At 37.0% G+C, this 22,004-nt stretch overlaps 2 protein-coding genes across 2 annotated transcripts; one reads left to right on the top strand and one right to left on the bottom strand.

Annotated features, from left to right (window-relative positions):
- Positions 1 to 1,644: 1,644 nt before the first annotated feature.
- Positions 1,645 to 11,020, bottom strand: LOC145771845 (nucleoporin 88-like). Its single transcript, XM_082583578.1, has 13 exons — positions 10,787 to 11,020; positions 10,390 to 10,559; positions 9,957 to 10,193; positions 9,177 to 9,362; positions 8,084 to 8,288; positions 7,719 to 7,875; positions 6,685 to 6,821; positions 6,002 to 6,159; positions 4,982 to 5,131; positions 4,317 to 4,499; positions 3,684 to 3,816; positions 2,901 to 3,109; positions 1,645 to 2,544 (listed from the first exon to the last, which is right to left on the bottom strand). Exons 1-13 carry the CDS (start codon positions 11,015 to 11,017, stop codon positions 2,481 to 2,483), a joined length of 2,220 nt encoding a protein of 739 aa, XP_082439704.1. The 5' UTR covers positions 11,018 to 11,020; the 3' UTR covers positions 1,645 to 2,480.
- Positions 11,021 to 19,318: 8,298 nt separating this feature from the next.
- Positions 19,319 to 20,698, top strand: LOC145772231 (uncharacterized). Its single transcript, XM_082584083.1, has 2 exons — positions 19,319 to 19,869; positions 20,017 to 20,698. The coding sequence occupies exons 1-2, from the start codon at positions 19,616 to 19,618 to the stop codon at positions 20,387 to 20,389; spliced, it is 627 nt and encodes a 208-aa protein (XP_082440209.1). The 5' UTR covers positions 19,319 to 19,615; the 3' UTR covers positions 20,390 to 20,698.
- Positions 20,699 to 22,004: the final 1,306 nt, after the last annotated feature.

Below are 22,004 nucleotides of genomic sequence, written 5' to 3'. Positions count from 1 at the left end.
TCGGAGCTGTGTGCGGCCTGCAATGCTATATGGTAGCGAGACATGGATATTGAGAGAGAGTGAACTGGCAATCCTGAGAAGAACGGAAAGGTCAATGGTGAGAGCAATGTGTGGGGTGAAAACGAGAAGGGAAAAAAGGACTGAAGAATTGTTGGATATGCTAGAGATGAGAGAGACCATAGACCAACTGGCAAGGGCAAATGGAGTAAGATGGTATGGACATGTGATAAGGAGGGAGGAAGGAAGTTTTCTTAGAAAGGCACTAGATCTAAAGGTGGATGGGAAGAGGAAACGCGGTCGTCCAAGAAGAACGTGGAAACAACAAGTGAAGGATGAATTTAAAAAAGTCGGACTGAAGGAGGAAGATGCAAGGGACAGGGTGAAATGGAGAAAAGGGATTAAAACAATTGCTGCGCGGAAACAATCGGCCACCCCCACTAGTGGGGAACAAACCGACGATGGATTATGATGATGATGTCGGCTGTAACGCCTGCGGCTTTTTTTATGTTTCCTAGCGTCTTATTGCCGTTGTAAAATTTGTGTTAGAAATTTGAAACGCTGTCCAGAATTTGGGCGTTTCCATAAAGAATTTGTACCTCTTATTAGGGTTTGATATACATATAGGCCTACGTAGTTTTACGTCATTATAGCATTGTGCATCTGCCACATTGCTTGGAGCATTCCAATCACACTGAGTATCCTTTAAATACCGTCTAGTATTAAACAATAAGTCAGTATTCAATATGGTTTTTGTCAGTTAATTAATTGGGTGGTGCGTTATTTTCAGTCAGTTCACCACAGACTCTTTCTTGGAAGTCACGGTGTCAGTTTAGTTATGGTTATACTGTAGTTTAATTTTATGTTTTAATTAAGTTCAATTGATTCTATTTGTGATCAAAGCATTATTTGGTAGCAACGTTTTTGATCTGAAAGCTCGTTCTTTGCTTTGCAATAAATTCATACTTGCAGAAAAACAAGGCATCATTCTCAAGATCACCCCCACTACTGTACTATGCTAGTACTCGGGATGTTGCTGTAGCAGTTACAGCTAGGTATGGGCCAGGGATATCTAAAGAAGGGGATACGAAGGCTTTTATTAGGTCTGACAATAGAAGGGCTTCTGTTCATCGTAAAATGACAATTGGTACGGATAGTAAGCTTAGTTTAATAAATCTTATGATAACCTGCATTGATCTATTAGCGTCGGATCTGGATGTTCACTGCATGCTCATGGTTACTTGTTAAACTACCGGTATACTTGCTTTACATCTGGCCTCCTGCAAAGGCTGTGTTAAGAAAACAGCTTACTGGTAACTTGTCTTTCCAAAGAAGTATTTTTTAAATATAGTCTGCGTAACACTTACTAACTGTCTTCTGTAGCTGACTGTACCAGCTGCACTACAAAAATTTCTGAAATTTTCAACAGAACCGCATGTTTCACGCGCCGCAAACTCCCGCCCTGGTAGTGTCATGAAAATAAGGCCATCGCTGCGAGCCTTCGTATCCCCTTCTTTAGATATCCCTGGTATGGGTGGATGTTCAGACAATTCGACTTCCGCTACATCGGCCTACAATCCTTTTTCACCATGTCATGAAATTGCTTCCACTCGTCATAACAGTCTCTCTTCTGATTGCAGCGTCTGCACCAAGTAAAAGAACATGTTTCACTGTATTCGGGGAACATACTCCAATATACAGTAGGCTGCAGTCCAGAGATTTAGGCTACTCTTTCAATTTCCAATAACAAAAATGGAAAGGTTTAAAATGGGAAAACTGGCCCTGCTTGTGGCTTTCCTCGCCCACTTTGTTCCCGCTACCAAAAGTGACCGGATCCACAGTACATCCATGTGCCTTCACAAAACACCATTTGGAATCTTTTCTGTTGAGCGCTTAGAGGTTATGCTCGAAAACTTTGATGTTGTTTTTATAAGCTTAGCACATATAAGTTAAAGAAACAAAATTTAAAAAGGCTGTATTTTGTAAACTGTGGCGTCAATTGAACGTCGTAAGATAGCAAAGCAATATAAAAGGAATGAAATACAATAGATTGAATTTGAAGCCACTCCGAAGGGTAACGCAACGACGCTGTCAAAACAGAAGCTACAAAATTTGTCTCAAGATGTGTTACGGTTGGATGTCATTATCTCCCAAAAGGACCCTTTGCACAAACAATAAGAAGCAAAGAGCTTTGGTCAAAGTCGTTTCCTGTTGAAGTTCAGTTTTGCTATGGTTACATCTTGCTTCTGCTCGTTGTCGTATTCTAGAAAAGCTTGAAAAGTTGGTTTCAACCAAGAAAAGTTTGTTTTGTAATATCGCTTCGGTATAGGCCAATTTATTTAACTCAGCTTCTGCAGTTGGTCATTGTGCTTGGCTTGAAGCTTCAGCATTCAGAAGCGAGACACACTTTGGTTTTGTTTTCATTGGTTGAAACCTTGCAGACAACAAACGGCAACCCAGACTCTTGAATTCCGTTGAAATATTCATAATCCAACCTGGACATTCAAGTTATTGAGCTTCTTTATAAGTTCGCTGATTTTTTGGCCCCTGTAGAATATGAATCGTTTACATATACAAAATTAGAAGACTGAAGATAATTTGCACATTTTATAAGCGGTCCTTTAGATATCTTTGAGTAAAGCCAAAAAGTCTGTTCATATTATACACAAGCAGACTTTGTAAATTTGTTAAAATTGGGTTCACTAAACCTGGGTTAAAAGTGGGTTCACTAAACCTTGTTTTTCTCCCACAAATATAGAGCACATAACGACGTGAGGAAGCATCCTCCGACAGATAAGAGCGTGATAGAACTAGATTGACTTGAAAGTCATGGGCGATTAAGCAGTGCAGAAGAAGAAACGAAATAATCACACATGTTAATGAAGGAGATTGTTTTTACTCACTCTTCGAGCAAGATCTGCTTGTACTGATCAATTTGTAAAGACCTTCCCGTCGAGTCGCCGGATTTCGTAGAAAATCCGTTGCCTGCCTCGGAGCTCTCCAACTTCTTGGACTGGTATTCTTGTTTAACTTTAAGCTGCTTTATGCTGTTGTTCACCTTGCGCAACTTGTCAGCCAATGCTTTCAGTTCTTTTCCCATTTTGACTTCAGCCTAAACATTCACCAAATGAAAAGTCAGTAATGAATAGTGGACAGTGGTAGTTGATATGGAATTATAATCACGACCATGTTTCTCTCATGACATTTGCGTGGTTTTCAGAAAATTTGAAATACTTGACAATGTCACCGCGACCAATAACTATTGGTCAGACTGCACAGAACATAAAAAAAATTAGACAAAAAAACATAAAACACTAACAAAAGTTTGAAACATAAAAATATACAATTTATAGTTTCGGGAGAGAGTTTGCTTTTTTGTACCAAAGACAGGCAAGACACAACAATACCACAGAGTTGAGCATTATAACAGTATATTTTACATATTTACAAATAGTTTAACTGATGAGGGTTTAAGCTAAGCCCAAAACGTTTGACTGTTAAACTATTTGTAAATATGTAAAATATACTGATGTAATGCTCAACCTTGTGGTATTGTTGTGTCTTGCCTGTCTTTGGTACAAAAATATACAATTGTTGTTTAACTAATAATCAAGCTTCCAAAGAAGCTTTCTCTGTCCGAAGTTGAAAATTTCCACAATGAATCAATGGTTGGCCAACCGGTGTACCTCGGATAGAACAGGATCAGAACTTTTTATTTTCTTCACAACTGCATCCAACCTTTCCAATAGGTGTTGTTGTCTCTCGTGGCAGTCTTCATAGTTCACCGCAATTCGCTCGGCCTCGTCAGTAATATTTTCCCTTTTGACAAAATGCAAGCGAAATTGAAAAGCACAAAGCTAAAACAGTGTCTCCTCATAAATTTATCTTTTCAACAATTCTTTTCTTGTTTGATACTATTAAAACTTACAAACAAGAGCAAATTAAAGTCCATTGTTCTGTCGCGTTTCAGCGTGCTAAGATATTTTATGCCTTCATTGAAAAGCTGCGCCTTGCCAACCATGTATATACATGGCAACACCATGTTTCGAAAAGTCATAGTAACAAAACCGACTTTACAATAATTATTAGTAAAACATTACATTGCAAGATTAAAAACATTGCTTTTTGCATGACTTTTTCGTGAGAACAATCAAAGGTAATCGAGCATTTATTGCTATATGTAGATTAGCGATTGAAATCTTAGAAACACGCAAGCTTGTATGCTATAAATGAAAACAAAAGTTATATACAAAAAACTGAGAATATTTTTAAGAATCTGAAACTCAATCACATCAAAAATTTAAACAAAAAACACTCACTTCATTTGAGATAAATCTCTTAAATCAGACAATTGTAGCTGCTTCTGTTCCTGCAATAGCTGCACACGTTTAGAAATGGCACTTCTTGCCAGTCTCTGCTTTAATATGTATTCGTCCCGAAGAACTTGAGTAGCTTTGGTGACAAGTTGAAGGCACTCTTTCTCGCTGCTTCCTTCGCCTGATCTACAAAACAGAAAAAAGTTCCGTTGCAAAATAGTTGGTTCCCAAACTTGATACCAAGCATCGGGGGATGACAAGATAAGATTCTCATTTGGCTTAGAAGCTTTCGTCACCAACAAGAGCAGGGTGGTCAGTTCCTTTCCCGGCCACCTTTACGAACGTTACAATTACGTTCATCCAATTCATTCCGCCGGGAAGACGTGAAAGTAATTTTTCAATGACTAGCTTTGGCTGGGAGTCGAACCAGGATCGCATGATTGGAAAGCGAGTGCATAACACGTTATTTTGCATAACCCAGAAAGAACAGTAAAACCATCATTTGGCAATTATTGATTTATGTCCAAGCATTAAAAGAAAATACTGCAAGTTCAAAAACTAGTTTCTACGCGTAAAGATTTCATTGAGTAAGTTAGCATCTTTGGTCTTTTGTCACTTTTAGGTTTATTCTTTTTATTCTTCAAATTATTTACAAAGTAATAGCTTACCTTATCATTGGCTGCGATACTTCTCTCTTTAGCAGAGACCTGATGTGATCTTCAAAATTAGTTTCATTCAATTTCTTGAGAGGAGATGTGACCATAGTTTCATCTTCAATAAAGGACATCAGTGGAGGAGAGTTACTCCGAAAAGTATTTCTAAAAAGACAGCATCATCAATCATCAAAAAGCATAGATTTTCAGATCATCAACTCTCTACGAGTCATTAAACACCCGCAAAAACTATAGGCTACATTTCGATGTTTTTACTTATACAACCTACAGTACACATACAATAGAACCCATCAACAATCAAACAACGTTTAATTTTCTTGAAGTTTGACAATACAGTAATACACTGGAATTTGATGCATTGAGGCGAGAGCAGCATCGCGAAATTAATGATTTGATGATAAATTATAAAGTTATAATATAGTTATTACTCTCTAAACCTTGACAGCCTGTTTCACCCTAAAAGGAGGATCATCAGAAGGTCCTTATCTGATGATCCTCCTTTTTGGGTGAAACAGGCTGCAGAGAGTAATAACTATATTTGATTTAATTCGCTCTGTTTGGCTTTTTGCTTGCATTGAGCACTTTTTTAGTATTAATAGTATTTATTGTTTAAAGTTATAATAAATGTATAACAAATTATTACAATAAATATAATTTATAGACTTTGTCAAAATAATTCAACAAAGGCAGGGACTTCTCGTGTAACGTGTTGGAACGAAATATTTCTTTCAAATATCATTTTATCATCTCTACAAAAAAACTATTGAAAAACTATAGTCGCGTCGTTACTTTGAAAGTACGTACAATAATGGTAAAGCACTGAGGCGAGAGCAGCAGCGCAAACTTACAGATGTGATGATAAAATATAAAGTTATAATAAATGTATAACAAATTGTTCCAATAAATATAATTTATAGACTTTGTCAAAATGATTCAACAAAGGCAGGGACTTCTCGTGTAAAGCGTTGGAACGAAATATTTATTTCAAATACTCGTTTCTTCGAAAGCACATACAATAATGGTAAAGCACTGCATTTGTTGTCGTTCGTTAGGCATAACAGCGCGGGTCCCAGCATCGGGTCCGATGCGATTGTCATCCCTTTAATCGGGCAGGGGAGCGATGAAGGTGTTGGTTTGGTGCAGAGAACATGCTCCACCACACAATGATCATCCTGGAATGCAAGCAGAAGTAATCAAGTTTGAAGAATTTCTAAACGCTAAACTGACGTCCGTTAATTTATATACGAAGTAAGTGGCGGGTTGTAAAATATTCTCTTTTGTCAAGTTTAGGAGAATTTACGTTCATCTTACAGCCTCAATGTGTACAACAGTTCTATATCGTATCGTTGCATCAAAAATATCAAGGTATCTCGGATTAGCCATTGTCTAGTCGTATTTTAATTTACTGATGTCATACGCTTTCTACCCTGTGGTAGTTTAAATGAAAAGCAGGCCATACTCATTTGACTTATCGGCATTTCTGTACACCTGCAAGTTAAACCCAAACGCAACATTTCGAAATAACAACTTTGTCCAGCAAGTTGCAAACCGGCCACCCATCCCGCAAATCATTCATTTTCTACATGGATTCCACATCTGCAGCCGTGGAGTCAATGTAAAAAAAGGCTAATTTGCTCTGGATCGAATATTGACATCGCATCCATATATTTATCAACACTCAACACTGACGAACATACCGAAGTTAACTCAGTAAGCATTTCCTTGTCTTCATCATCAGACTGAACAAAAGCAGTGATTTTACTCAACCAAGGCAGCGCCACAGAATGAATACCGACCGATGTGCAGCCGTGATAGCGGGATGATAAAACAGGATCTGTTGGGGAAAACGGATCAATGTGATTTTTCCAATAGATTTTTCCGGCTAGGTTTAAAAGTGTACATCTTAGACGAGACAAAATGAAGTGAGGTTTTTCAATTGCCTTGTCTGAACCAGGCATCGACTGCCTCAGATGAATAATTAGACCAACTGTTTCTATTATATGTTGTATGAATGATTGCTTCTACCTTGTCGTTAAATTGTTTCAGATGAGTTTGGTTTGTTTGCCAGGTGCTCGCTTTCCAAATATTTTATCAGTTACAGAGAGATGCTCCAGTCAGATTTGACCATATTTTAGCTGTGATACCGTATGATTCTTTAGTATTTCCTTTTACATATTTCTCTTATAGGCTTGAAAAGGGCTGTATGACTAGCCGAAAACGTTCGTTTTTTGTTTTTATAAAGTTAAATGTAGTGTTGTTGTTAAGTCATGTCTGTTTATGTTTAGGAATTGTTCCACTAACCAATAAATTACAAATGGGAGTTTTGACTTCTTTTTTCTTTGTTATAACCATTTTTTCAGTTTCCTTTTGTTTAGTTCCATGCCAAATATTTTGCTCTTCATACACACTATATATAATATGTTCTGTAGTTTTATTACTGAGACAGGTATCAAAACGGTGTCATCAGCATATCGTATGTGGTTAATGTTGTCTCCAATACTAATTACTCTTTCACGTTCAATCCTCTTAAAAAAACCTAGCTTGGCTTGAATACTGCCAGATCGCAAATAGCGCGATGCTACGCTAGAATCATTTAAAAAATGATGTTTTCGTAAATTAAATCAGAAAGAGAGCAATTCTATTGATGATTTAGTCCAAGTGAAAAATGGTAAAACCAGGTGGAAAAACTATATTACAAAAGCTTATGATATTGCTTACAAATAAGACCAACCTTCATGCAAAGTAACAAAATGACTTTCTTGTTCTTCTGCTTCTGCACTGGTAAGATCCAGTTCGAGCTCGACGGTCTCGTAGACATAAAGTGTTGGAGGGATCAAATCTCCTTTAGAAGATAAGCCCATCTGGGAGACGCTTCTTGAAATGATTGACTTGAAATTGTTGAAAAGTATTAGAATAAAGAATTACGCAAAAAAAACTAAAAAAGACAGGGCATTACGTCAAAAGTCAATTAAATTTTTTAATGCTTTGGCCACACAAGTACAACTTTTCAGTAAATCTTGTTGCCTCAGAATGCCTTTGATGTTTCTCGCTTATTGGGGCGGAGAGATGGAAAATGACTAAGTTTGGCAGCCTCACCTGTGCATCTAGTTCTTCTGTAGGGTCAATGCCTTCATTTTGCGACCACAACGATATGCAATGATGTAGCTTTCCCGTTGAGGTTGCAATCACAATAATGGAAGGTGACGTGTTCATGACGTGGATGGCGCAAGAATCGGTACCGTAGTTGTCTTCAGCTGATGGCAACATTATCAACGGCCCGTAGAGTATCCCTTTGCTAAATCTATGAAAAAACAACGAGAAAAAATGTAGAGCAATCTTCCTTGTAGCCAGCAGAAGGCTGAGTACTCATAAAACAGCGAGCATTGTGTTTCGTTAACTACACTGATGTAGCTTCCAAGCTAGCCAGTTAGACTATCCAATCAACAACAATCGGTATGATCTCATTGTCTTCTCAGTAAGCATCTAATGTTCCTCATACTGCTAAAGTTCTCACAACTTCAGCATTATTGTCAGAGGAATAACTAAATTGCTGCATCCTTGCAACGTTCTTAATTGCAGTTAATACAAATTGTGCACACTCTCATCCAGGGCTGCCCAACTAGTGGACAACAGTCCGAATTCGGACCTTCTGTGTGTTGATGGTGGACCTCGGGCTCGGGAAGAATAACCTCATTGCAACGTTTCAAGGCCTCTTTAAATAGATTTTTACTAGCTAGGAGGAAACATTTTTTTTCTGTGATTATCCTAGTAGTTGGGGACTTCGCCCACAACACTTTGACAAAAATCCAAGTCGAGTTACATTTTACCTAAAAAAAAGGTTTTGGTACTGATAGTGTAACTTTCATGATTGCGTGACATTATTTCTTCACCGAGTGGTAAAAATATTCAACTTGTCAAACAGGACCTTTGTTAAAATTAGTTGAGTAACCCTGTCTAGTCTATGAAGTGTCATCCTTCCCGTTCCGTGTGTAAAAGTATATATATGCTGATTGGACATTAATTAACATCTTCATTCAAGAGGATAAGCCCTTCCTTCCATAAGATTGTTTTCATTCGGGGTACGTTGTACCGTGTAGTTTGTTGTTCTGTATGCATGAGAATTAAACGTTTGGATGAAAATTAGTAAGAAAAAAACATTTGCTTGGCAGCATAGCATATTCATTCTTACTTGTTATGAGTTAATGATGTAATAAGGAGCAGAACATCACCATTTCCCTGCAATAAATATATTGGTTGAAGCTTCGTCGCTTCCACCTTGGTCCGTTGCAACATGGACTTGGCGGGAGTGTGGTCGACGGTGGGGGCAAAGTCAAATGAAATCACGGTTTCACCAAGACCAGAAGTCACAGAATACCTGACCATTTTAGAAACAAGGCACTAGTTATTAGTCAGTTATTACAGAGATGATTTAATTCAACAAAAGTGGTTGAATTACCAGTCGGTAGGGTGGGATTAATAGGTCAGTATGCCGATTACAATAATTGTGGGTAATTCCAGATAACAAAATTCTTTCTTTTGACATTAAACGTAAAGAGCACCTTTTGCAAGTTGGAATGTAATAAACGCTATTCTGAGAACTGAAATGAAAAACATCGGCCACAATACTGCCGTTGATACTGTGAACTCAATATGATCAGTACTCGTTGATCCACAAATCTGAGTCATTTGGTAAGTGATTGATCGAGTACATGCCTTTGACTGGGTCAATACGCTTTTTTGAGTCAATGCGTTTGCTCAAGTCAATGGGTTTGATCGAATCAATGCATTTGCTCGAGTCAATGGGTTTGATCGAATCAATGCATTTGCTCGAGTCAATGGGTTTGATCGAATCAATGCATTTGCTCGAGTCAATGGGTTTGATCGAATCAATGCATTTGCTCGAGTCAATGCGTTTATGAACATTGAACAACCATTTGATTTGCTTATGAAGTTAAGATAATTGACTCACATGGACAATAGTGACATTCGTGAACCTCCCATGGACAAGTTCTCCTCTATGAGTTGGTTTAACTTATGGATTTGGATTGGTATGTGAGAATCTGATTGGATGTTGTATATTTTCAAAACGTTATCAGATGTTAGGAGACAAAGGTGAGGACTCGTGGCTCCTCCAGGATACCATGAAGCCTGGAGGAGTTGTACAGATATATTGCAGGTAAAAAACCGCTCAGCAACAGGAAAGGTTCTGAAACAATAATAGAACATCACATGTTTGGAAATTTTACTACAAAGAAAAACAAATCGACTGTCAGTGCAGCAACAATCCGAAGTGATATTTGAATGCTAAATGCCAATAGTATTAGTAGTAGCAAGCAATTTAGATGATAAAAACAGTACACGAATTTCTGTTCAATCTAAAACAAACCAAAAAAATCAGCTACCTGCATGTTATTGTACTTTTACCGCCTTCATACTCTGCGTCTCTTCCCCATCTTTTGGGTAACACAAGAACAGTAACTCCACGTGACCCAACCAACGCAACATGGGTTGAAGAGTCATTAAATATGATGGAACGAACTTCAAACAAAGGTGCATTTCGACACAACAATGTCTGAAAGTAACAATGCCTGTAAAGTTACTGAAAATATACGCTTAAAACTTGAAACTAAAGCTAATTCTATGTTCAAAGAGCGCATTGTAATTTTATGCCTTATAAAAAAACAAACATCACAAGAATATAAATCAAAATTTGATTTCAATTTACGTAAAAAAATAAAATCAAACAAGGCCACTGAATGTTTAATATTTGTAGGTGTACCATTAGTTGCATGTACATACTTGGATTTTTTCTGCTTCAGAAGAATGATTCAAAACTTCTCTAAGGTTGGTTGTAAGTAAACAACTTCGCTGCTCTTCCCATACAAATAAATTGCCACCAACAATATGAATCAACTGATGCGCACGTGGTTTGCAAGATCTGTGAATTGCTTCTTCAGCCTCACTTTTTCCCAATGTTTGAAAAATGGAATGGTTTTCTAACACAGGGTTTACGTTTAATGGAGAAAACATATTGGTTCTAGATAAAAAAAAAAAAAAATACAAGCAATGTTACAATGCCATAGAACAAGACTTGTATTCCTAACTTGTATAAACAAACACTTCCTATCATTGTTCAAAAAAAGAATACTTATAAATGCATCCAGGATAGCGAACACCCATTTCACACCATAATTTTAAAGATAAAAAACTGAATATCATAGCACATTGATCATTATAAATCGCTTTAATTCACTTCAACTGTGGTCAGTAGATTTCAACAAGCAAATTACCAATAGTTCCAGATCAAGAAAGAAAGGGTATGAAATATTATCAAACAAAGAGCAATCATTGAATAGTAAATGAAAAACAGTAATAAGCAAACAAGAATTAAAATCAGCTAATACACAGTTACACACTTTTAAGATTTATTACAAGAATTACTTTTAGATACGATCTAGCGTGTGAAAAAACTATCACTTATCACATTTTATAACTTGACCACTAAAAACGTCTCGTTGCAATTTTTCTTTCTCTTCTTTGTTCTTATTGACTTTAGCTACTAGCCAATGCATGTACTGCCGATTGATTTCAGACATGTCCGAAGAGACAGTATTTGAAAACATAACTGTTAATGCAGACATCGCAAGAATAATCAACATTGCTGCAATCATAAACTTAAATTCCTTGTTTAAAGAACGTTTTCTGATTAAATCGCTGGCATCATGACTGGGCATTTGTGGACCTCCCCCGCCATGTTTCCGAGAAAAGTCCCAGTGCTTTTGCCAAAAAGAGCTGTTGATGTCATTTTGCATTCTTCTTTTAGCTCGAGTGTGGCCGTAAGTAGAATAATAGTCACTCCATGTATCGGTATGTCGTCTTGTGTCATCATATTGCGTGTAAGGATTTTTAAAATCTTTTGAACGGTGAGGGCTGTACATTGGATCCATAGGTTTCACATTGCGGAAGGTGCGAAAAATCTTCTGATCATAATCTTGTCTTAAATCGGGTTTAGATAAAACTGAATATGCTTCATTGAGCAGAACAAATTCCTCATGAGAACCCTTTCCATCATGGTGAGCAGTGTCTGGATGAAGAGATTTTGATTTTTTCAAAAATGCTTCTTTTATTTCGGTTTGACTACAATTGCTATCAAGATTCAAAATATCATAGTAGTTAACAATCTTGTGATTTCCACTAATAAAAAAGGAACAACACTGATGATGTGATGTTGGTTTAACAGCTTTTAGCAGTGTCCTTAAATGAATACCGGGCATGCCAAAAGAGGCAGACAACATTCTATTCAAGTAAAAAGTGTGATTAGTAAACATGTAAATAATAAAATATATATATAGTAACTAGTATTATAATTGCAGGAACAGTTATTATTTTAATTTTAAAACTAAAGAGATCAGTATGTATAATAAAAAAAGATTAAAAACTTAAAAATAAAAACAATTGTTACTTGGTTCAAACCTTTCCTGATGTTAAACAGTTGCAAATATTGATTATTATTAATTTAATATAACGCGCAAATATTGGTTTGCAGATGTTTAGCTTAACACACAGTGAAAATATCGGACTACCGGTACCCTTAGTAATAAAAAAAATTGAAAACTTAAAAATAAAAACAACTGTGACTTGGTTCAAACCTTTGCTGATGTTAAACAGTTTATCGCGCAAATATTGATTTGCAGATGTTTAGCTTAACACACAAAGAAAATATCGGACCACCCTTGATAGTAAATCAATAACCATTTTAGTGGTTGACTATTAGGCAAAAGGTGGATATTTCTATCAGTTACACATCCAAAGTAAGCCTTGTCAAAGCAGTACAAAATTTGTCATATGTAGCCATAGATAAGTTACAAAATGACATTAGACTCACAAGTTTTGCATTTTTCATATCAAAGCAATACTGTAACTTCAATATGTAATTACCGATAATTTACAAATGCTAGTTGATAAAACAGTGAAACATGTATGTCATTTCACCTGCTTTTAATTTTATATTTATGCTGTTGGTTACAAAAGCTTTTACAACATACATAAAATATGACAGATCGTGTAATATCAAGGATCAGACCAAGTTAGTAGGTAGGACTGAACATTGAACATGTCTGAATTACATAAAGCATCATCATATTTATGGCATGCCTACATTCAAATAAGCTTAATCCGCACCATGCAGATGCAAAAAAAAACTGATCAAACTTGGATTTTATACATTGTATGTTATCAGTTATGCCACTACACTGGATCACAAAGGTTATTGATTTGGTCTGTGCTGATGTGCTTCCAGCAAGAGCATACCGGCAACACGAGTATCTTAATAATCATTTGTAACACAATTGAAAAACAAAAGTATGAAACTTAATATTCAATCAATCAGCTTTAGTTACATTATTCTTTTGAACAGAATAATAAGAAGGATTGTGGTGATAATGTCGTCTAATGGTAGCGAAAGAACTAACATCATCATTAAATTGATAGTTATTTCTAGGTCTTAGCTGCATTCTTTTAAAATGACTATACATCAAAGCTGTATAAATAGAAATAAAAACAGTTGCACATAATAATATGATGGTTTGATTAATTTTTCCACTTTTCACCTTAGTTTTCTGGCTTTGTTCAGATGGATTATTGTGACGGTGTCGATAAAGAGGGGAAAAATCAGAATAAACATTATGCCGAACAGGACCGTGCCTATTACTAATGTCATAAGGCAGAGTAAATCGTCTGTCATAAATTGATCTCCTCTGAGAATCTATCAGTGTTTGGTAAGCTTCATTGACGTTCACAAACTTTGAATGCATTTCCTTGTCGCCACAGTGCTTGTCAGGGTGAAATTCTTTGCATTTCTTCAAGTACGCTTGTTTGATTTCATTTTTGTTGGCAGAGTTTTGTATTTCAAGTGTTTCATAGTGATTAAATCTGATGCAAGTACATGTACACGCAGTTAACCTTACACTTTTTCTAAAACAGTGAGCACGATGGTAGCTATTTAAAAATGAGTTTTGCATTATGACACATTTTTCAAATTATTACAATCTTTAACTTTTATTTCCGGTGTTATTGATATTTTTCAGGTATTTTCCTGCAAATACAAAGCATAGCAATATTAATTTGAAATAAAACTTCCATGTGAACCTCAATGATACTAACAAAAACATATCATTTTGTTGACGTTGCATTTCTAATATTTATCTAATGTAAAAATTTTTAAACACAATGAATTAAGTATCATCTTTTTGCATTTAATCATTATAAACATACTTACAAGCTAGTAAAGCAGGCCATATTTTAAGGTGTTTAGGCTGTTGTAAACCACAGTATAACTGGCGAAGCTAATAGACATACAGTTTACACATGACTAATCTAAGAATTTTTTTAAAATGCCTAAAAAACAAATTTTAAGGTATTTTAAAAAATGTTAGAGTGCAAGTCAACTTTTGCATTGCAGCAAGTGCAGATATACAACTGTTAATATTTCAACAGTCGACGTTGACACTTGACATTATTGGCAGAAGAGGAAGGACATAATGAGTACAAAATTTGACTAAAATTTACCTAGCCTTGAAATCAAATAAAACACATCTTATATATATATGTAATTAAAAAATACAAGATGCTTAAAATACAATCATACCAAGAGAACATGTTAAAATTGATAATAATGGCTTATATTGCTGAGAACTCTTACATAAAGAGTCATAGATCAAAATAAAGTCACACTTTGCTACAACAATCTCTTGCTTATTGATGTGATTTTAGTGATTCTAGGGATGTAACAGTTTATGTTGGATTTGATTAACAGAAAAGGGCTACCGGTAGTCAGAATATCAATTGAACATGAACATTAGGGTGGGCCGTTTTTGACTTTTTTTCGAAATTCAAAAACGGCTAGTCATAAAAAGTGGCACATGCATGAAAAAATTACGTATGCAAAATTTCATCAGTTTGGGGGTGCATCTTCTGCCCCCGCAGGGGGGTCAAACTTTCAATTTTTTGAAAAAAAGGGGAAATTCCACTTTCAGTTTTAACATATTTTTTTTTATAATTTTTGCTACTGGCTAGTTATAAATTGTAAGTGGGATGTACCCAGAACTTTCCTATGTAAAGGCATGTTCGAAGCTTAAGGTTTACTGCCCCCGCATCGACAACCAAAATGCTGAATTTTCACCAATTTGAAATGCTATTTTGTCATTGCTCAATAAGCAAACTTGTCGCAAAAGGGCGAGATGGTGTTAACGCTGTACGCTCATTTATGTTCTGTCCAATAACTTCGCAGGATGATACGAATGAGGTACGAACATCAGTACATATTTATGATAAAGAGTTGCAAAAAAAAATGAATAATCTTTTGAAGTCAAATTCTAGAGGTGGGCCTAAGTTTCAGCAAAATTTGGACCAAATGAAAGAATCTGCAAAGCAAAAATATTTGAAATCGGTTGTTGTAGCCTAAGTGTTCCAATTTTCTGCAATGTACTTGCCCGCAGGAAAATCATGTCCCTGTTACAGAACAACAGTTCCTTCTTGATCAAAGAAGAACTCGCATAATGGTGATTGATAAACATGATAAATCGGCCACAAAATCTAATTTACGTTTTCCGAGGAGAGTCGCAAGATCAGAAAAATTCCGTTCTTTACGTGAAGACCCAGGAGCAGGCACAAGTAGCGCTTTGGTTAAAACACCTTTAACTTCTTATTCAAGCTCAGAAACTTTGTCATCCAATGAAGAACGCTGCTAAGATTTTGATTATCAACCCGGTTTTGCCTCGGAAAACCCCAGAAAAAGCAAGGTTAATTCCAGTTTAGTAGTATTTGCTGAATCACGCGATCGTACTGGTATTTTAGATAGGTCTGCAGCACTTATTGCTTCATCATTTCTACAAGATGCGGAAGTTGTAACGGATAGCGAATCTCAATCAGTCATAGATAAAAGCAAAGTGAGAAGAGCGAGAAAAAAAATGAGGTTTACAACTCAAATGGAAAGTAGGCCTATCATGTGCATAAATTTGCAAAGCATTATATTTTGATGGCCGAAAAGATTAAACCACCAAACAAAATGAAATTGCTGGGCGACTTCGAAAACATTTCGCAGTTGAAGAACACATTAGCCTACTTTACTAGAGGAGCCAAGTTATCATTACATTCGTCATTTTACTGCAGCCAACTGATCTAATGTGTCAATAGCTACCGGGATTCTTGAATATCTTGGATCCAATAAAATTAGCTAAGATAATGTAATGGCAATTGGATGCGATGGAACCGCAATAAACACAGGTCAAAAAGGCGTCGTGATAAAGCTCCTGGAAGATCATTTCCAAAAGCCACTTCAATGGTTAATATGCCTACTCCATAGTAATGAATTGCCTCTTAGGCATCTTATAAAAGATATGGCAATACTATAGCAGACCTGATAGCTTCACTGGGCCCATTATAAAGCAGCTAGCCACTGTCACACAACTAGTTGTTGTAAAATATAAAGCAGTTCCGGCACCAGAGATTGAAATTGATGAAAATGACCTCACCACTGATCAAAAATATCTTCTACATATGCACAGAGCAGTGAAAAGTGGAGATATAGGCTATCAATTCATTTCGCATATAGGAGTCCAGGTATGATAAACCACGCAAGATGGCTGAACACAGCCAATAGAATTCTACGTTTATATGTTGCATCTAACGCGTCAGCTGTATTGGTGGAACGTGTGGACTATATTATGAATGTTTATTAGGGTGATTCATAAATTGATTTTTTTTTTTAATTTAATGGGGCACCCTCTTGTATCGTGTCAATACCTGAAAAAATAATCCTGTCAAATTTTTAGGGCAATCGAAAGCATTTTTAAGGTTGCTACCGACTTTGAAAGCTGCACATAATACACAAATGGGTCTTTCCCTGTCAACTCAACAGGGTGTGCAAGCTCGATCCTCTTAGATTTTCTTGAAATTCACACTAAAGTTTCATATTGATGTATAATGAACACAAAAAAAATTTCAGCTCATTATCTCAAGACGTTTAGAAATTACAGCCCTTCAAAAGTCACCAAGGTCCCTCAAAATGTGTTCGCATGTACAATTGTACATTTTCCTCCATGTTTGGGTCTTCATAACTTTTAATCTAAAGCATTTACAAAGCTGAAATTTGGTATTCTGATTAAGAAGCAGCCCTAGTTAATAAATTGAAGTTTGGAGGGTGCAAAGATGAAGCCCGAACCATCTTTACACCCTCCAAACTTCAACAATTTCACATTTGTTTGGTGTCAGTCTCATGGTGGTTAATTATCAACTAGTATAGATTAATGATATGCAAAATGGTAGTTCTGTGACTATTGGTTTGGGAGATAGCGGACATCAAAAATTGATAAAAAATTTTCAAATGTAAAAAAATTCAATTTTTGAAAAGTTCTATATCTAAAACTAATTTGAAATTAGCAATTTTGGTGGTAGATATGAAAACTAGGGCTGCTTCTTAATCAGAATACCAAATTTCAGCTTTGTAAATGCTTTAGATTAAAAGTTATGAAGACCCAAACATGGAGGAAAATGTACAATTGTACATGCGAACACATTTTGAGGGACCTTGGTGACTTTGAAGGGCTGTAATTTCTAAACATCTTGAGATAATGAGCTGAAATTTTTTTTGTGTTCATTATACATCAATATGAAACTTTAGTGTGAATTTCAAGAAAATCTAAGAGGATCGAGCTTGCACACCCTGTTGAGTTGACAGGGAATGACCCATTTGTGAATTATGTGCAGCTTTCAAAGTCGGTAGCAACCTTAAAGATGCTTTCGATTGCTCTAAAAATTTGACAGGATTATTTTTTCAGGTATTGACATGTGTATTATGTGCAGCTTTCAAAGTCGGTAGCAACCTTAAAGATGCTTTCGATTGCTCTAAAAATTTGACAGGATTATTTTTTCAGGTATTGACACGATACAAGAGGGTGCCCCATTGAATTAACCTTTGTCAGACTGCATATTTTTACACCGCCAACAGGCGGCATGGGTACAATTGTACCCACGTACATTTTCCATTGAAATTTCCAAGTTAGTTATATTTTTTGTACGGTATGCCGTATTTATTGGTCAGAGCGTTTAAATACTGTGCTCTAGGGAAGTATAGCACGTGTTGCTGCACCAGTTCTCTCTCCATTCCCCTTTTATTTTTATCATCCTTTCTGCCCCTGCGATCAGCTATCGTCATCCCAGTCGTTCCACTTCGTTTCCTCTCCCTTCGTCTCTTGCCTTAGATAAGACAAGGCACGTGCAGTATTAGAGTTTTTGATTATATTTGAGTAGGACTAGTAGGAATTGGTAAGTTTTCTGCCGGAATTGGTTAGGTGTAAACTGTAGATTGAAAATTGGTTGTACTGTAGGCTATAAGTTTTGGAAGGTTGGTGAAGAAATCATGAGTGATGGTGATGCTGAATCTAGCATTTACGATAATCGAAGAACACGACGATTGAGGTCAGTATCATTTTGTGTCCAGCTTATAGCCTACTTTTGTAGTACCGGTATTTCACAAAGAAACATTATACACATTTATTTACTTTTTTGCTGCCTTTCAGATATACGGCCGATGAAATTAGGCGTATGATTGAAGAATCTGATTCTGAATATGAGGAAGGCGCATATGTTGCATCTGACGATGAAAACTACATACTAGAAGCAGATGATGGCATTGAAGAAGCGTCCGACATTGAAGAAGAAATGGTGGTAGAACAGGAAGAAGAATACGACTCAGACGAGAGTGTTGAAGATGTCCCTGCCATGTCTCAACATGTTGATAGCATTTGGATTGCTAAGGATGAAACCGAATGGCATAGAGATCCGCTGCCAACTGCCCAAACAAGATCTCGTAACATCCTACGACAAAGAGGTGGGCTTGCAGCAACCAGCAATCAATTTACAGAAAAAGAGCTGTTCAAATCCATCATGAGTCGAGAGATGTGTGACATCATACTAAGAGAAACAAATCGAAAGGCTAGAAGAGTTTATGAAGCTTTCAACAACAATCTCGCAGAAAGATTTCGTAATGCTTCTGAACGGCCACCACTAAGAACATTCGAGCCCTTTACTGAAGTTGAGCTCAGTGCATTTATTGGCATCCTTATTGCTGCTGGTGTACACAGGAATAACAAAGAGAATCTGGAAGATATGTGGAAAGTAGATGCTTTGCCTCTTATACGTGCAGCTATGTCTCGTGACCGCTTCAAGTTGATGCTCAGATTTATCAGATTTGACAACGATAATACACGTGCAGAGCGTGTGCAAACAGATAAAGCTGCACCAATACGAGATCTGTGGCTAATGCTGAATAAAAATTTGGAGAGAGCCTACAAGCCACATGAATGTATCACGATAGATGAACAATTGTTTCCATTTCGAGGACATACCAAATTCACACAGTATATACCATCTAAACCAGCTAAATATGGTATCAAGGTTTTCTGGGCTTGTGATGCATCAAACGCCTACCCGCTGCATGGTCAGCTTTATACTGGAAAACCAATAGATGGTCCCCGACAAACAAATGTTGGTGAGCGAACAGTTTTGGACCTGGTCTGTTTGTATAAAGGCTCTGGAAGAAATGTCACCACCGATAATTTCTTCACAGGTATGCAGCTAGCTAAAGTATTGAACACCTGGGACATGACTTTAGTTGGAACAGTCAGAAAAAACAAGAGGTTTTTGCCAAGCAACATGCAGCCTGGCAAGGAAAGAGCACTTCACTCGACCAATTTCGCCTACCATCGAGATGCAACAGTCTGTTCATATGTGCCAAAGAAAAACAGATCAGTTGTGCTTCTATCATCCATGCACATGACCGGAGAAGTCGAAGCAACACAATCAAGCAAACCAGAGATCATCACGTACTATAATAAAACCAAAGGGGGGGTGGACACAATGGACAAAATGCTGGGTGAATACACAGTAAAACGACGGACACTGCGTTGGCCTTTGGCGTTTTTCTATAACATGATCGACGTCACTGGCTTAGCGTCGTTTATCATCTACAGGGAACACAAGCCAGTGTTTAGGAAAAAGGACCAACGGAGAAAGTTCCTGAAAGATCTTGCAAAACAGCTATGTATGCCTTCAGTGGAAGCTCACACTACCAACCGCATGATGATGAGAAACCGCTTCCTTCGAGCTGCAGTGGAAATGGTTCTAGGACGGCCCATTGCGACACCGCCAGAAGGGGCAGAAGCTAACCCCAAAGAACCCCATGGAAATCGAGGAGCTACACCGATTGTTGGCAGTTGCTATGTCTGCAGAGATCAGAAACGAAAACGACGTAAAACCAGGAAAGGCTGCGTGGCTTGCGTTCAGCCTGTGTGCGACGAACACTCCATAACAAAAACAAAGTGTATTACTTGTGACACTGACTAAACCCATCTCGACTAAGTTTTCTTTCATATTTCTGTGTCAAATAAATCATTTCTGTACTCTGTTTCATTCAACATTCAAAAAATTGTCTTTGTGTTATGTATACTGGCATTATTTAGATACACAATGTGCAAGGGTACAATTGTACCCATACCGCCTGTTAAGGGTGTAAAAACAACTCGACCCTAAATCTCGGTAACGTGTAAAGATTTTTTGCCGACATTTAGTCTGCATAATCTAACACAGAAATGTAGAGATGTCAGGAAGTTTCAGGTCTCTCGGGTTTCTAGAAAAAAGACTGTCGTATTTTAAAATTGGAATGGATACAATTGTACCCATGCAGCCGGACGAAGGTTAAAAAAAATTTCAATTTATGAATCACCCTAATGTTTATAGTCCAGTATGGTTTGCCATTATAAGGGAACGTTCAAATATTACGTAACGCTTTTTTTCCGAATTTTTGACCCCCCCTCCCCCATGTAACGCCAACGTAACGCTTTTTTCAATCCCCCCCTCCCCCATGTAACGCTTTTTCACTACGAATTCAGCACAAAAAACTACCATTCCGTACTCGAAAGCGTTACGTAACGTTTTGCTTGAACCCCTTCCCCCCCGATGTGACGCTAACGTAACGCTTTGCATAAACCCCCCCCTCCCCCTCGAAGGCGTTACGTAATATTTGAACGTTCCCTAAAGGAAAGCAATTTCACTAATAGCCAAAAACATTTCTTTAAAATTCTACACTCTTCTCAGAAGCTATCGAATAAAGCTCGTAATATCCTCAACAAAGTAACATAGAGGAATCCGTTTTATGCCCATCCTGAAAACATTTTGATTGCAATCATATGTTATACCGTACCAAAGAGTATGTAGGCTAAGGGAACTAGGATGGAGAAGAATTTTCAATTCAAGAATATTATCATCTCACAGCACTCGTCAACAAAAATTCACCCTGTCAATATTGCAGTTCAGTTCCGAACGTTACTTTGAGATGATAGACTGGCAAAATATTCCAGTTACGAAACCCCTAGCGATGCGTGGTGTTGACAGCAATGTGATAAAAGAGCACATCAAAACAAAGATGCCTTCACAACAGTTGTTTTCTACGTTTTCTCTGCCACACACAACAAATTCTCATCACATGTGGTGGACACCGTTGAAAGAGATGGGTAGCTTACATTAAACCAATATTACAATCAAGGAAAAAAATTCCTAGGTTCCAGTCGAAACAAGATTTTATGATTCATTAGACTTTAGCCAAAACTAATTTTGAGCAATAATCTGGGGAACTGGCTAAAAGACCTTGTTGTTTGTTGTATTTTTGACACAATTTCGTTTTATTTTTGTTAACACAAGTTATTTTTTATCGTTACATTGCTGTCAAACAAAGTTAACTCTTGTATGTGGTTCTGTAGTAGCCTATCAAGTGAACGTTTAATGGTTTGTAAATGACAAATTTGTGTAAACAAAATCATGATAACAATTCACGTGGAACTGTACAGTACATTCCATTTACGGTACCTGCAGATCATATTGCTTTTATTCTGACGGAATGGCCCGTTTCGGTGAGTCCGATTCGGTGTGTCCGATTCGGTGAGTCCAATCCCTTAACGGGGGA

The sequence above is a fragment of the Aplidium turbinatum genome, chromosome 6 (genome assembly GCF_918807975.1).
Source record: "Aplidium turbinatum chromosome 6, kaAplTurb1.1, whole genome shotgun sequence".
NCBI lineage: Eukaryota > Metazoa > Chordata > Ascidiacea > Aplousobranchia > Polyclinidae > Aplidium > Aplidium turbinatum.
The sequence above is the reverse complement of the archived record's forward strand: the minus strand, read 5'-3'. Positions and strand labels throughout refer to the sequence as shown.

Coding starts and splice junctions, on each gene's coding strand:
- LOC145771845 (XM_082583578.1), bottom strand. CDS start 11,017: ATGTTTTCTCCATTAAACGTAAACCCTGTGTTAGAAAACCATTCCATT. Junction 5,132..6,001: donor TGCAGTGCTTTACCATTATT/GTATGTGCTTTC, acceptor CTGTCTTTTTAG/AAATACTTTTCGGAGTAACT. Junction 2,545..2,900: donor AAGCAGATCTTGCTCGAAGA/GTGAGTAAAAAC, acceptor CATATTCTACAG/GGGCCAAAAAATCAGCGAAC.
- LOC145772231 (XM_082584083.1), top strand. CDS start 19,616: ATGCAGCTAGCTAAAGTATTGAACACCTGGGACATGACTTTAGTTGGA. Junction 19,870..20,016: donor AGCAAACCAGAGATCATCAC/GTACTATAATAA, acceptor TATCATCTACAG/GGAACACAAGCCAGTGTTTA.